Genomic DNA, 13,994 nt, shown 5'->3' with positions numbered 1-13,994 from the left:
TCGGCTGAAGGCTCTCTCTTTGGTGAAAAATTCATCAAAGAAATTTCAGTCCCTAGACAAGGTCCAATTATCGCTAAAGTTTTTTTAGCCTAAGGTTTTTGGGAAGGCTGGGAAAAAGCCGCTTTCCCAGCTGCCCATACCAAACAAGAGCCTTCAACAAAGGCTCTACCCACTATGATAGAGCTAAGTCCTATCAGGAATCCTACCAGGCCGCTCCATTCTTTCCCTCTAGAGGACGCCCATGGAGGGCCAGAGGTCACCGCGTATACTATCGTGGCAAAAAACACATCAGGTAAGTCTCTTTCCTCTCCATTCTTCCCACATCACCTTAGGAGGCAGACTATCCCATTTATTCCACACTTGGGCACATATCACTTCAGACAAATGGGTGTTGGATACCATCCAGGGTTATCTCATAGAATTTGTTTCCCCTCTGATCCAACACACTACACCACATCCACTAGTCTTTTCAAAATCAGACCAACTATTGATAGACTCAGAGATTACAGACCTAAGACAAAAGAGAGCCATGACTCTGGCAGACCCGGCAACCCCAGGAATATCTTTCTGGTAAAGAAAAGAGATGGAGGTTACAGACCGATTATAAGTGTAAGAGATTTGAACAATCTCATCCGCTACCAATACTTCAAAATGGCGGGAATTCACCTTCTTCGGCCTCTATTGTTACAAAACGATTAGTTGGTAAAGATAGATCTCAAGGATGCTTACTTGATGATTCCCATCCATCCACTTCACCAACCCTTTCTCAAATTCATTTGGAAAGGAAGAACTTGGCAATTCACTTGCCTACCTTTCGGTTTCTCCTCAGCACCTTGGTGCTTCACAAAGATAGTAAAACCAGTTGTTGCTCTTCTAAGGAGTCGAGGTGTCCGTATAATCATATACCTAGACGACATCCTTATTATGTCCCAAACTCCCAGAGTTGATTCAAATACATATGCATTGGGCTCTGTCTCTACTAACGAATCTGGGTTTCGTGATCAACCACATGAAATCCATTCTGACCCCTTCTCGGGATGTCAGAATGGGCTTCCTAGAAAACTCCACGGACCCTCAGTCTCCCTTCAAGGAAATTAAAGACAATTCGAAGGGAGATAAGATCTATGTTGAACAAAAATGTAATTTCCTTACGTTCACTAGCTCGACTTGTAGGCCTTCTCTCAGCCTCGATTCAAGCTATATTTCCAGCCGCGTTACATTACCGGGCTTTACAACGTCTCAAGGCTCAACATCTGAGACAAGGCTTGGGATACTCAGACAAGATATCCCTCAACCCCGATTCCAGGGAAGAACTCCTATGGTGGCTACACCACATACAATGTTGGAATGGAAAAACAATCTTCGGTTCCTTTCCAGACATTATCATAGAGTCCCACGCGAGCCGCGTCGGCCAGGGAGCAAGACACGGCTCTCTGTCCACTGGAGGAAAATGGTCCCCACAAGAGAGTCTCCTGCATATCAATTGTTTGGAACTCTTAGCAGGCTCTTTTGCCCTAAAGAGTTTTGTGAATAACAGGACCCACTGCTGTCTACTGCTGAGGATGGACAACATATCAGCAGTTCAAATTGGGGGGCACCAAATCAAAACTTCTGGCAAACATTGCGAAACATTTCTGGCAATTCTGCCTGGACATTGTCCTGAAAGCGGAGTACATTCCATGTCTTTCCAACCAAATTGCAGACTGGAATTCCCGATATCTAATCGACTCTAGCGATGGGAGATCTCCGGATCCAATCTCCAAACAGATAAATCTGTTATGGGGACTCCTCGCTGTGGACCTTTTTGCATCCCAGCTCAATCGCGAGCTTACCAATTTTTTCAGTTGGCGTCCAGATCCAGAAGCCATGGGAGTTGACGCTTTTCATCACCCTTGGCCCCTGGAAATGCTTTATGCCTTCCCACCGTTCATCATGATTCCACTCTCTAATGCCAGGTCTTTCTCCAGAAAGCAACGGTCATATTGATCACACCATGGTGGCCAACCCAATCCTGGTTTCCACAAATCCTGGGAATGTTATTGGACTACCCGAGGATACTCAGTCGCAGTCTTTACTTTGCGACCCGGAGGACAATCCTCATCAGCTCATACTATCGGGAAAATAATCCTTGATGGCATGGTTGATGTCAGGCCTCCCGACTCAGACTTCGTTCTTTCTGAATCATCTAAAACTATCCTCTCCGAAGCCTGGGCCCCAGGTACCAGGGCAAACTACGGAGCAGCCTGGAGACTTTGGTCTCATTGGTGCATGGAGAGGAATCTGGATTCCATACATGCACCTATAACTTGTGTTCTAAATTTCTTAGCTAACTCATTTGATTCTGGTAAAGCTTAGAGAACCATCAATCTTTACCGATCAGCCATTTCCACGAGACACGCACATATTGATAATTTACCCATAGGACAACACCCCTTAGTGTGTAAACTTCTCAGAGGCATTAGATTTAAACGACCTCCATTAGGGTCAACGCTTCAGTCTTTAATGACTTTCATCAGGACACAAATGAATATGCAAACAAATGATGCATTTATAGTATAAGCCAACTTAAACAATGAACTAACTAAATGAAACAAGACTTAAGATATAGAATTACATGTAAGACCAATTTTGTAATCTATAAAATTCAATGCCCCTGTGGTTTGGCATACATACAAACGAGAGACATTTTGGATCTTTCATTTGTGAACTATGGCACCTGCCGGTTTAAATGAGAAATTGACGTTCTCTTCTTTTCTTTAGGAAGCATTGAACATTACCTTGCAATCCTTTAACCCCTACAACGGTTGTTATATTTATGTTTTTAAATATGGCCGGATTTGCGACAACACTTATAATGATATGGACGGTTAGGGGAATTAATATATAGTCCTTAGGAGACTATTTATATTTTTAGACACTTTTGTTATATAAAAATGGTATAAAGTGGTATTACTATTTTGCACATCACATTTACTTATAAAACTGGTCACATGTAATCATTTATAATTACCATATTTGCTTATTTAATATTTAGGATTATAAGGTGCTATCACCTTTTTAGATTCACCATATTATATTTTTCAAATACAGCACTGAACTAATATCCTGCATCACCATGTTCACTACACCTTTGGATTCACGGGGCGGTATGATAAGCGTCGGCAATGTTATGACGCTTTATACATGCGCACAGGGTAGTTCAACACACCGACATCGAAGCTTCACATTCACGGCACATGTGTGGTAATAATTTTAGTCAAGGTAGTTTATTCAACACAAAGGTCCTGTAGAAGCATAGATTACAGATAACTAGAACAGTCATGCTTTTTAAATTATATAAAAATTGAAGCCCCTTCTATACTTGTAGTAGAGGGGAAATAAATTAAATTATTAATAAAATGTACTGTACTCTATTTTCCATATATCCTCCTGACCGACACCTTACTTTTTTTTCTTTTTTTTGAAAGAAATTCATAAGCCAAAGTAGCTGTAATAAAATAAACATATATTTATGTAATTTGATAAATTCCACATTAAAAATCATGCCGAACGTTACCTAATGGACTTTCCCATGTTTTATAAATCATGTCAGTATTGTGAAACAATTGTTGTCCCACAATTATTCCACCTTACTAGTTATTCAGGTTTTGCTACTCATATTTTACAATGTTGATGGGATAGCAAATATGTTAGTTTAACAATTAGAATTTTGAGTGTTTGTTCGGGAGAGCACATCCGTTGTCTTAAAAGGAAGCACTTAGACTGTATTCTTCGTATTCTTGTCTTCGGATTCATTAGAAATGTAATTTTAAGAGGGACCCTCGTCGGACCAGAAACCCTGGTTTTTAATTATAAAATTATCACATTTCACACGTACCTCCGGGGGACAATTAAAACAATTAACAAACACAGTTTAAAATATCAATAATATTAACACACATTTATACATACTGGTACAGGAGAAGAGGCCCCTGCTTTTGTGAGTTTATCATTTATCGGTGTTTGAGGTGGGAAATGAGACTGTAGGAGAGAACTACTTGAGTGAGGGTGAGTTGACTGCAGTAATGGTGGTGTGGAAAACTGTGTTTCTTTAAGATGCTGATTGAGGGTATTAGGAGGAAGGATGCCTCCAACAATAAATGTGTTTTTAGCAAGCATTTAAAATGAAAGTAAGTAGAAGTTGTAGAATGTGGGTGAAATCCTGAATACGCCAGTGGGATGAGGTAATAATAATACAGTCATTACAAAGAGAGACGCAAGTCATGGGAGGAATGAAGATTGTTAGAATAACTGCATTCTTCGAGTGATATCTGTCTACCAGTTTTGTGCCATCATTGATTATTAAAAATTATCTTCTCTCCCTCCAATACTAACATCCTCCCAACAGTCTCCCTCAATGTCAATTGGTGCAATAATCTCCCGATCCCTAACACTCGCTGCCTTGGTGTCACCTTTGACCCTGACCTATCATTCATCTTCCCACATCTAGTTTGACTCAAAAAATTGTCTGTCTCCATCTTAAAACCATTGCCCGCATTCATCCCTTCCTAACACAACATGCCACAAAGGCTCTTGTTCATGCCCTCATTATCTCCCACCTAGACTATTGTAACTGTGGAAGAATACAGGATGACTTATGTTGCATACTCTGTTCTCCTGAACAGTACATTTCCACTAAATACTGATAAGACCAGTTTGTTTGGATACTAAGTACAAGGTTTGTCTGGATACGTCAACAAGTGGTCAGCCTGACCCTCTTCGCTATTAGTTGTATAAGCCTGTTTTAGCTAGTTTCCCTCATGCCCATCTTACCCTTCTACAATCCATCACGAAAGCTGCTGCCAGACTTCTCCACTCATCATTTTACTAACACCTCTCCCCACTGTCAGTCTGTTCACTGGCAGCCTGTGAGCGTTTCTGAATTCATTTCAAAATCCTGACTCTTGGTTTTAAAGCTCTTTATAGCGATTTCTCTACCTACATCTCATCACTCATCTCTAAATACACTCCTAACCGGTCTCTCCCCTCAGCCAATTATATCCTTCAGTCCTCTAATCTGATTTCTAGCTCTCATGCACCCTGCCCCACCTTATCCACCTTTCTCCCTGCCTTCGGTCCATCAAAAATCCCTGAAGACTCACTTCTTCAACCTTACATGTTAATACCCCTCCTCCCATATTTCTTTAGCTCACCTTTTTCTAGTCCCTGTCTTTCAATACTTAAAATAGTGCAGCTGGTCCATCCCTAACAGCACTTTCACCTCTCATGTAATACACCTAGCTCCTAGATTGTAAGATCATTTGAGCATTTCTGTAAGCCAATTTGTTATGCTATACAGGTTTGACTCAATCTGTCAATTCTAGTCTTGTCATACCACTTGAATATATGTATTGTAATAAATTGTTGGCACCTAAATAAAAGATAATATATACTACTTGTTATGTCCTATTTATTCATTATACAGCGCTGCTCAATATGAAGGAGCTATATTAAATAATAATAAAGTCATTATATGAAACAAAAGATAGCAAAGAACCCGTTTGTGTGATATATATATATTATATATATATAAATGGGCAAATGTCCTGAAGAGAAAATGTAGACACGGCTGCTTGGCTGCAAATGGCCCAGTTTTTTTTTCAAAATACGGTTATTTCTCTCATTAGGTAATCATACCCATACCCTCATAATCCAGCATTCACTCTGAGCCGGAGGCAGGCCGCAGGGGCAAGCTAGTTAGTATGCGATAATAGTATATCGCTCTATTACGCTTTGCTGTGATACGCAACCTGTGGAATCAGGAAGAGCGGCCATTGCTCATTAAATATTTCAGATTCCAGGAATCTCTCAAGCATCACAAAGTAACCAGAATGACTACAACATCGCCACCAGTCATTCCACATCTTAGCCGCTGCTGATTGGCTGAGGAGAGCTCCTTACTAGCCATTGGCTAAATCTAGCTGGCGTGAGTCGGTGGAATCCACCTCATTATGAACCGAGGAAGCTAATTTCGTTAGTAGGCTGTTTCCCCTCTCAGCTGAGCCTTTACTGGTGCTGGTGTATCTACAGTTACTACCGCGCTGTGCGTCACTGGCGGGTAATCTTCACGCTCGCCCAAGTGCTGCTGCAGAGACAAATATCATCTTTAAGACGTTCAGGTAATTCTTGCGCGCAAAGCCTAGAGGGAAATGTAGTCCGACTCGGCGCCATTTTCTCTGTCTCCTGCCTTCAGCGTGTGGGCGTGGCTTGTCATTTCACTTTGGCCTACGCTTTGACATCCGCTTGGTGCCGTCATTTGTCGGTTGCTGGCAATGCTGGCGGCGATGCTTTGATTGTTTATGAGAAGGAGCTGGGGGCGGGGCAGTATTGTACCGGACACTAGTGCAGGTACTGGGCGGGAGTGTTGGAGTGTGAGCGCGGCTTTGCTGCTCCTTGTTTGTTCAGAGTCGTGGGCCCGCACCCCCGCCTTCCCCTTCGCAGTTCCTCATATTCACAGCCATTTTGATTGTGACTGTGCATCCTCCTATTTCCTTTTTTATTTCAGGCAAGGAACCGACGTGTCCGTTTCCAAAATGAAAATCAAGGATGCCAAGAAGCCGTGTAAGTGTGGACTATGCGATGCGAGTTTTCCCCACTATCGCCCACGCTGGGCAAAACGGGATTCTCGGATGTTACATTGCGAAATCCGGTTGTTCAAAAATCAAGGTTTATTAATGTATTTAGTCACATGATCCATGAAATATATTTGCAGTAGCCTCTTCTGTATGCAGGTTTCCCATTTCTCACAATTTCATGCATTGTATATTGGCATTCTAAATGTTTTTTTCTATGTACTGTGATGATTTGTCTAGTCCTGTAAGGATGTTTTTTATAGAGGGTGGTAGATAAGTGGAACAGCCTCCCAGCAGAGTCTTAGTTTAAAGGGACTTTAAACATGGATGGAATAGGAATAAATCTATGATTCTAAAGCAAGACTGCGTCTTTACGTCCGGAAAAATGGGCAGATTAGATGAGTTCTTATCGGTTGTCAATTTCTAAACAGGCATAATTCCAAATGAAATGTTGCTTCATTGTGTGAAATTGTTTGCTATTGTGTAACAGAACCTGTCAGCTAATTAAGCATACAGCTGTCAGGGTCACATTATATGTTAAATATCTGCGAGAGTCAATGCCCATTTGGTGCTTCCCAGTGTTGTCAAGCTGCTGAACCCATGACCTGTTGTGTGTGTGTGTGTGTATATATAATATATATATATTTTTTTTTTTATATGGAGAATTGTTTTTAGATCTCATCATTTAGTGTTAATACTCACACGATTTCTAACCACAAGAGTTATCTCTTCTACAAGAACAATTGTGGTTTGATAAATTAAGACTTGCTGTGAACAGGAGCAGTTTGTTTATTTCACGTGATGATGTCGTCATGGGATCCGTGAGCAGTCTGTTCAGTCCACGCCCCTATCTGAGCAGCTGATAATAGTGGGCAGGCACCGATCCCACGATTACAGACGTTTCTCAAATTGTGTAATGTACGTAGTTTCATGTTTCTCTGATGTTTTTAACAAGAAAGCAATTTACTGATCGCTGGACCGGAGTGCTTCTAGATTAACTTGGAACCCATAATATTGAATGGATCAGTTTATGTAGTTGTATCCGTGGCTCTATTAAACATGGAATGTATATTATGGGACTTTAATATACCACCTAATCCGAGGAATAAAAGATGTAGACTCAAACGCAACTTTGCTGCATTATTCTTATTTATTTTATATAGCACCATCATATGTCCCGTGTACTGCGCTACAGAATAACACATAGCATATAACATAACAATTTGGCCAGATGAGGAGGGCCCTGGTCAAAAAAAACTTGGCAATGTTTCAAAACTATGCCTACAAAACTTTGCACCCCTTCCCGGTCTCGCATGCAGCCGTAACAATGAAGGATGCTTATTACTTGTAGGTGGGAAATACATAAAAGTATTCAGAAGGTGGTTAATACCAGTCTCTTTGCTAACCTTTCACAGCAGTTTTTGTCTTTTGAAGGAGCCAGTCAGTTGTAGGGAAGTACTCCGATTGAAATCAATGGGATCACTTTATGCACACAGGGGCCGCAGTTCTGGGGAACTTGCCCTGCCTGGCAGTAATGTCACACGAAAGAAGATATGTTGCCCCGGACACATCTTCTGCACAGGAAATACCGTATTGGCTCGGATATAGGCCGCCCCCATATATAGGCCGCACCCTAAAAGTTTGGTTCTTTTTTAAAGAAAAAGTTTTTTTCTTTAAAAAAGCACCAAAAAAAACATGCTGCCACTCTGTCTCCCCCCCCCCTCGAGATATGCTGCCACTGTCCTCCCCCCCCCGAGATATGCTGCCACTGTCCTCCTCCCCCCCCGAGATATGCTGCCACTGTCCTCCTCCCCCCCCGAGATATGCTGCCACTGTCGTCGTCCCCCCGAGATATGCTGCCACTGTCGTCCTCCCCCCCCGAGATATGCTGCCACTGTTGTCCCCCCCCCCGAGATATGCTGCCACTGTTGTCCCCCCCCCCGAGATATGCTGCCACTGTCCCCCCCCCGAGATATGCTGCCACTGTCGTCCCCCCCCCCCCGAGATATGCTGCCACTGTCCTCCTCCCTCCCCGAGATATGCTGCCACTGTCCTCCCTCCCCGAGATATGCTGCCACTGTCCTCCCTCCCCGAGATATGCTGCCACTGTCCTCCCTCCCCGAGATATGCTGCCACTGTCCTCCTCCCACCCCCCCGGAATATGCTGCCACTGTCCTCCTCAGAGGTAAAACGCATCGTGTCGGCACCCTCTCCCCCCGTGGGAAGTGCTGGCAGGGGAGGCTGTCTGAGCGTATCAGGGAGTAGGATGCAGGTCCCCTGCACCGCTGCGGGGGATCTGTATCCTAACCCCGCTGCATGTCCCGGGCGTCGGGCGCTAGACCCCGAATATAGGCCTATATTCGAGCCAATACGGTAGGTGGAAAGCAGGGGAAGGAGCAGATGGTGGCATCTACAGAGTTCTCCTTTGCATTCACAAAAGCAACACCATGGAAATGTAAAGGGACCTCTCATTGTTATCTCTATATAGCAACAAAAATGAGTGCAGCACTTCATACAATACATATATTCAAGGGGTATGACAAAACTAGAACCAACCTGAGTAAAGAGGGGCTCTCTTCCTATGTAGAGTACATGCGATCACTGGAGTGTCCCTGTAAGAGAAAAGGCCCCTTTTCTTACTGCCCACTTTCTGGCAATTAAAACAATATCAAGTCAGTTCCCAGATTTATCTTTCTGGCTTCTACTGTCTGCACGCATTTCTCCAGCCCTGTGTTATAATAAAGCATCTTTTAGCATTTGATTGCTCTATAAGTCTCCCATATAAAAAAAAGTTTTTGTGCTGCATATTCAGAAATATTTCCTATTTTAACAGCTTTCCCATGGTTCGGCATGGACATTGGTGGAACGTTGGTTAAGCTTTCTTACTTTGAGCCCGTTGACATCACGGCAGAAGAAGAACAGGAAGAAGTAGAAAGTCTCAAGAGCATCCGGAAATATTTGACGTCAAATGTAGCCTATGGCTCTACGGGCATTCGGGATGTCCACCTGGAGCTGAAGGGCTTGACCCTGTTTGGTAGAAGAGGAAATATGCACTTCATTCGATTTCCAACTCAAGACCTACCCACGTTTATTCAGATGGCTAGGGACAAAAACTTCTCCACGCTGCACACTGTTTTGTGTGCAACTGGTGGTGGTGCCTATAAATTTGAAGAAGAATTTCGGACGGTATGTTTACCCCTGCCCGCAGGCTTAAAATTGCATTATAGTGTAAAAATAAATAATGAGGTCTACCTCCACTCTGTTGCTCTTTATTTTGGCTAAGTAAATGCAAAGGAATAGACCATGAAAAACATTTCATAAGGAGGGAGAAAATAAAGCTTGCTTCATTCTGTGTGTATCTGACCATCTAAAATGCTATTCAAAATTAAAAACTGATACAGTAAACATAAAGTTGTCCAGCAGTACAGGAGCCAACTGCTTCCAAGCCATAGAATATACGTGACGATAAAGGACCCTTAAGTGGGTCTTGGGATTTATTGTGTCTGCCAGGAAACTGGTCTCATTGAAAAGAAAAGTCCTAGGAATTATTTGGAAGTTAGGGTGCAAGAATGAGATGGAGATACATGTGAGTGGATGAAAGTTAGGCACAAGCAAATAAATTTAATGGGTTGCTGTGGTTTAAGTAGCAATATAACTTATGTGAGCATGTGTTAGACGATAACAAAAAAGGGAATGGCCGGTGTACGTGCAACCATACCTAGATCTTTCTCCTTTTTCGTTGCAGATTGGGAATCTTCAGTTGCACAAGGTGGATGAACTGGAGTGCTTGGTCAAAGGCTTGTTGTATATAGACTCGGTCAGTTTTAATGGACAGGCAGAGTGCTATTATTTTGAAAATGCCTCTGACCCAGAGAGATGCCAGAAGATGCCTTTCAATCTAGATGACCCGTATCCTCTTCTCATTGTAAACATTGGTTCTGGAGTCAGCATACTTGCAGTGCACTCCAAAGACTGCTTCAAAAGAGTATGTGGAACAAGGTACTGAGCTTTGAACTGCTGTGAGACAACGTATCTGCTTTATTGTTGTTTATAACTACAAAGGGAACTTAGGTCATTTTATATCCTTTTCTTGTTGTCCACTGTGTGTAAGGCCCATAAATATCTGTCACAAAACATTGCATACATAGTAACGTTATGATTTATTTCTATGTTTTCACATGAGTACTTCCCTACCTGTGATCCACTCCTATGAGAAGCTAGTTCTTTCGATCAGGAGACTTCTTAGAGATCAGAAAATGGCACCAGTGTGATGCAGAGTAACTGCATGACTAAACCCCCCCCCCCAATGGTGTCAAACATCCTTACACAAGCCACGTATTGTAGCTCAATATAAAAACACGTCTTGGTGTCAATCACCCGGGCTTCGTGTGCAGTGCTCAGATTAGTACTGCCGCTTAGTGTCTGGAGCCTGTCTAGGAAACACAACTTTAATGCACTGCCTGTAAGTCACCGGGATAAACAAGTATTAAGGAACACCCATGAAAAACATTGTTTTCCTGCTCTTCTGCTTCAGTTACTATATATATATATTTCTTTATTTTTTTTTGGACAAATTGCAAGGCTCCCTATTTACTATATAAATGACTCGTATAGAATGGGGGGAAAAAAACAAACTCTAAACCCTAAAAGGTAAATCGGTAAACTGTTTTCTTTTTACATCAATTTGCCTATTTAGTCTAGGTGGTGGAACCTTCCTTGGACTCTGCAGTTTGTTGACTGGCTGTGAAAGCTTTGAGGAAGCTCTGGAAATGGCTTCATCTGGAGACAGCACCAATGCGGATAAACTAGTCCGAGACATATACGGTGGAGACTATGAAAGATTTGGACTACCTGGCTGGGCAGTAGCTTCAAGGTAAAAAAAAATACATAGCCATTTGTGTCAGATGTCATGTAATTTGCATGTTTATGTCAAACGACTATCCGCCAGTAAGTAAATCATTTTAGGGTAAAATGTTCTGGAAATGAAGTTAAAAATAAAAACCTGCTGAAGCGCTCTTCTAATAGTCATTACATATACAGTATAAAAGCCATATTTGCTAAATAGCCATACTATTACTATTGTGTATTGTGCATCGCTTTCGACCATGTTCTCTTGGGCCAGTACAGCTGAATCATTTATACGTTAAAGTTTGTCGTTATGACGTACTGTTTCATGCTTCTTAACTGTGCCTTATTTTTTCAGTTTTGGGAACATGATTTACAAAGATAAGCGGGATACTGTTAGTAAAGAAGACCTCGCTCGAGCCACTTTGGTAACCATAACAAATAATATTGGATCAGTAGCACGGATGTGTGCAGTTAATGAGGTAGGGTTTGCTTTTCATTTTTTATAAACTTGTGGGGGGTTTGGTGCCAGCAGAAGCGCTAACTGTGTGTCTGTACATCTATTATGAGATAAAAAATCCCAGTGTACTGCTTAACACAACATTGGCACTTTATAAGGCATGGTTAAATAGGTCAATGGAACAAAAGTAAATCGACTAACCCTTATGACGGAATGTGAAACAAATCAACTACGTAGAGACTGTGTAGTCCCGTTTTTGTGTGTGCGTGTTGTATATATGTAGTTATGTATCTACACACAAGTAGCATTCAGTCTTAAAGTACCTTCCTTTGTGAATGATATTCTCTTTGATTTGCTCACTGTCTTCAGCTTCTTTATAGTGCTGCCTTGTTGCTTACGGATCAAGCAGCATTGTACAGGGCTATGAAGGTTCTGGGCACTTCCTCATCAGAGAAAGTAATCTAGTTTGTACTTACTTCCTGAACTTTTTCTAAGTATCGGAGAATCAGGTGGGTAAATATTCCTTTTAAATGTATTGTAACTCATGTAACTTCTACCTTTTAGTCTTCATTAAAAACTGTTCCTTTAGTTCTGGTGCTTTTTATTTTAGAAAATAAACCGAGTTGTGTTTGTTGGAAATTTTCTTCGTGTCAATACCCTTTCAATGAAGCTTCTTGCGTATGCACTGGATTATTGGTCGAATGGACAGCTGAAGGCATTGTTTCTGGAACACGAGGTGTGTAGTAGAAGTTTGTGTCACGGTTCTGATTAGTTCTCCCACTGTTAGTGCTGATTGTCGCTCCCTGGGATAGCCTTGTTAAGGGTAGGCGAGGGGGAAAAGGAAGAGTGTGCCTTTGCCGTATGCAGCCACCACCATGCTTCCTTGTGGTGAACCTTAAACTAAATATCCCCAAAAACGCTGACTTTGACTAACCAAAAAAAGAAATGGTAGGTTTAATAAACGGTAATACACGTTTTTTCCTTAAATATATAAAATACAATCGTTATACTATTGTAAAATATAAGATTTCAGGTCACTACTTCTCATGCTGTCAGTGACACTGGTGGTGCAAAGGGTTATATACACTTCCAAGTCCTCCAATAAATCTATAAATTGGTTTCTTTAAATATTCTATAGGTCTATCAAAAAGAATAGGCAAAATGTAGTGATCTCTAAAACTAACTTTTTAATACATAATGATTAAAATGGCCATTGGAAAGTATAACTAAACTATAATTACCCAACCCCAAAGAGTTATATACCCTTGTGCAGCTAAGCATCTGTAAGGACAAGGGGAATAAAAATGATTAACAATATAAACTGAGAACCGCAAGCCCACCCCAGGCTCCGTGTATTAAGGGAACCGGGGGAGGAAGTATGCCAGCTGATGGCTACACTTAGAGGTTCTAAATCAAGAATATTCATATTCTGATACTCAACTATACTTACATATTATAGACCACATCAGGATACCAAGAAGAATATAAAGTTTAACGTATTTTCTGGTAATATTGTAGAAAAAAATCAAATACTTTAACATAATATTCTGTAGGTGCCCCTGTTATGTGTAAACTTTTTTCTCCCTTTTCCTCTCTCTCTAGGGCTACTTTGGAGCTGTCGGTGCCCTCCTTGGACTGCCAAATTTCTCTTAAGCAAGTATTTGTGCATCAAAAGTTACTTTCTCAAACTGTTTGGTTTACAGCAAAAGACATAACTGTTTTTTTGTGAGCAGTTACTTTACCTTTCGAAATTTTGATGAGCTGCTGAATCGTGCCATAAAGGAAACCTGGCAACTTGTGACCATCCCTTACCCATTACTGTGTTTCCTTTTAGGTGTATATATTCACGTAGTGTCTATAGAAGGCACAATACTATACATCAAAGCTACGTAATGTACAGCAATGTATATGCTGTTTCCTAGCCATGGCTTTTTCAACAGAATACATGGTCTAAGGCAACATTGAGGCACAGAAAATACCATATGAATTCTGAAATTGTCCTGATTTTGACCAGATGTGGCTGAAGAACACTTGTATTCAATCACATTCATTCCTTCATTGTAATGAAAAGGGTACTT

At 41.5% G+C, this 13,994-nt stretch overlaps 1 protein-coding gene across 1 annotated transcript; it reads left to right on the top strand.

Moving 5' to 3' along the window:
* Positions 1-6,572: 6,572 nt before the first annotated feature.
* On the top strand, positions 6,573-13,569 carry LOC149285894 (pantothenate kinase 3-like). Its single transcript, XM_089494751.1, has 7 exons — positions 6,573-6,600; positions 9,445-9,797; positions 10,357-10,610; positions 11,308-11,484; positions 11,815-11,938; positions 12,527-12,652; positions 13,519-13,569. The coding sequence occupies exons 1-7, from the start codon at positions 6,573-6,575 to the stop codon at positions 13,567-13,569; spliced, it is 1,113 nt and encodes a 370-aa protein (XP_089350877.1).
* The last annotated feature ends 425 nt before the right edge of the window (positions 13,570-13,994 follow it).

Source organism: Sceloporus occidentalis, unplaced genomic scaffold, assembly GCF_023333645.1.
Source record: "Sceloporus occidentalis isolate IW3139 unplaced genomic scaffold, rSceOcc1.0.p SCAF_75, whole genome shotgun sequence".
NCBI lineage: Eukaryota > Metazoa > Chordata > Lepidosauria > Squamata > Phrynosomatidae > Sceloporus > Sceloporus occidentalis.
This window is presented reverse-complemented; position numbering and strand designations above follow the sequence as displayed.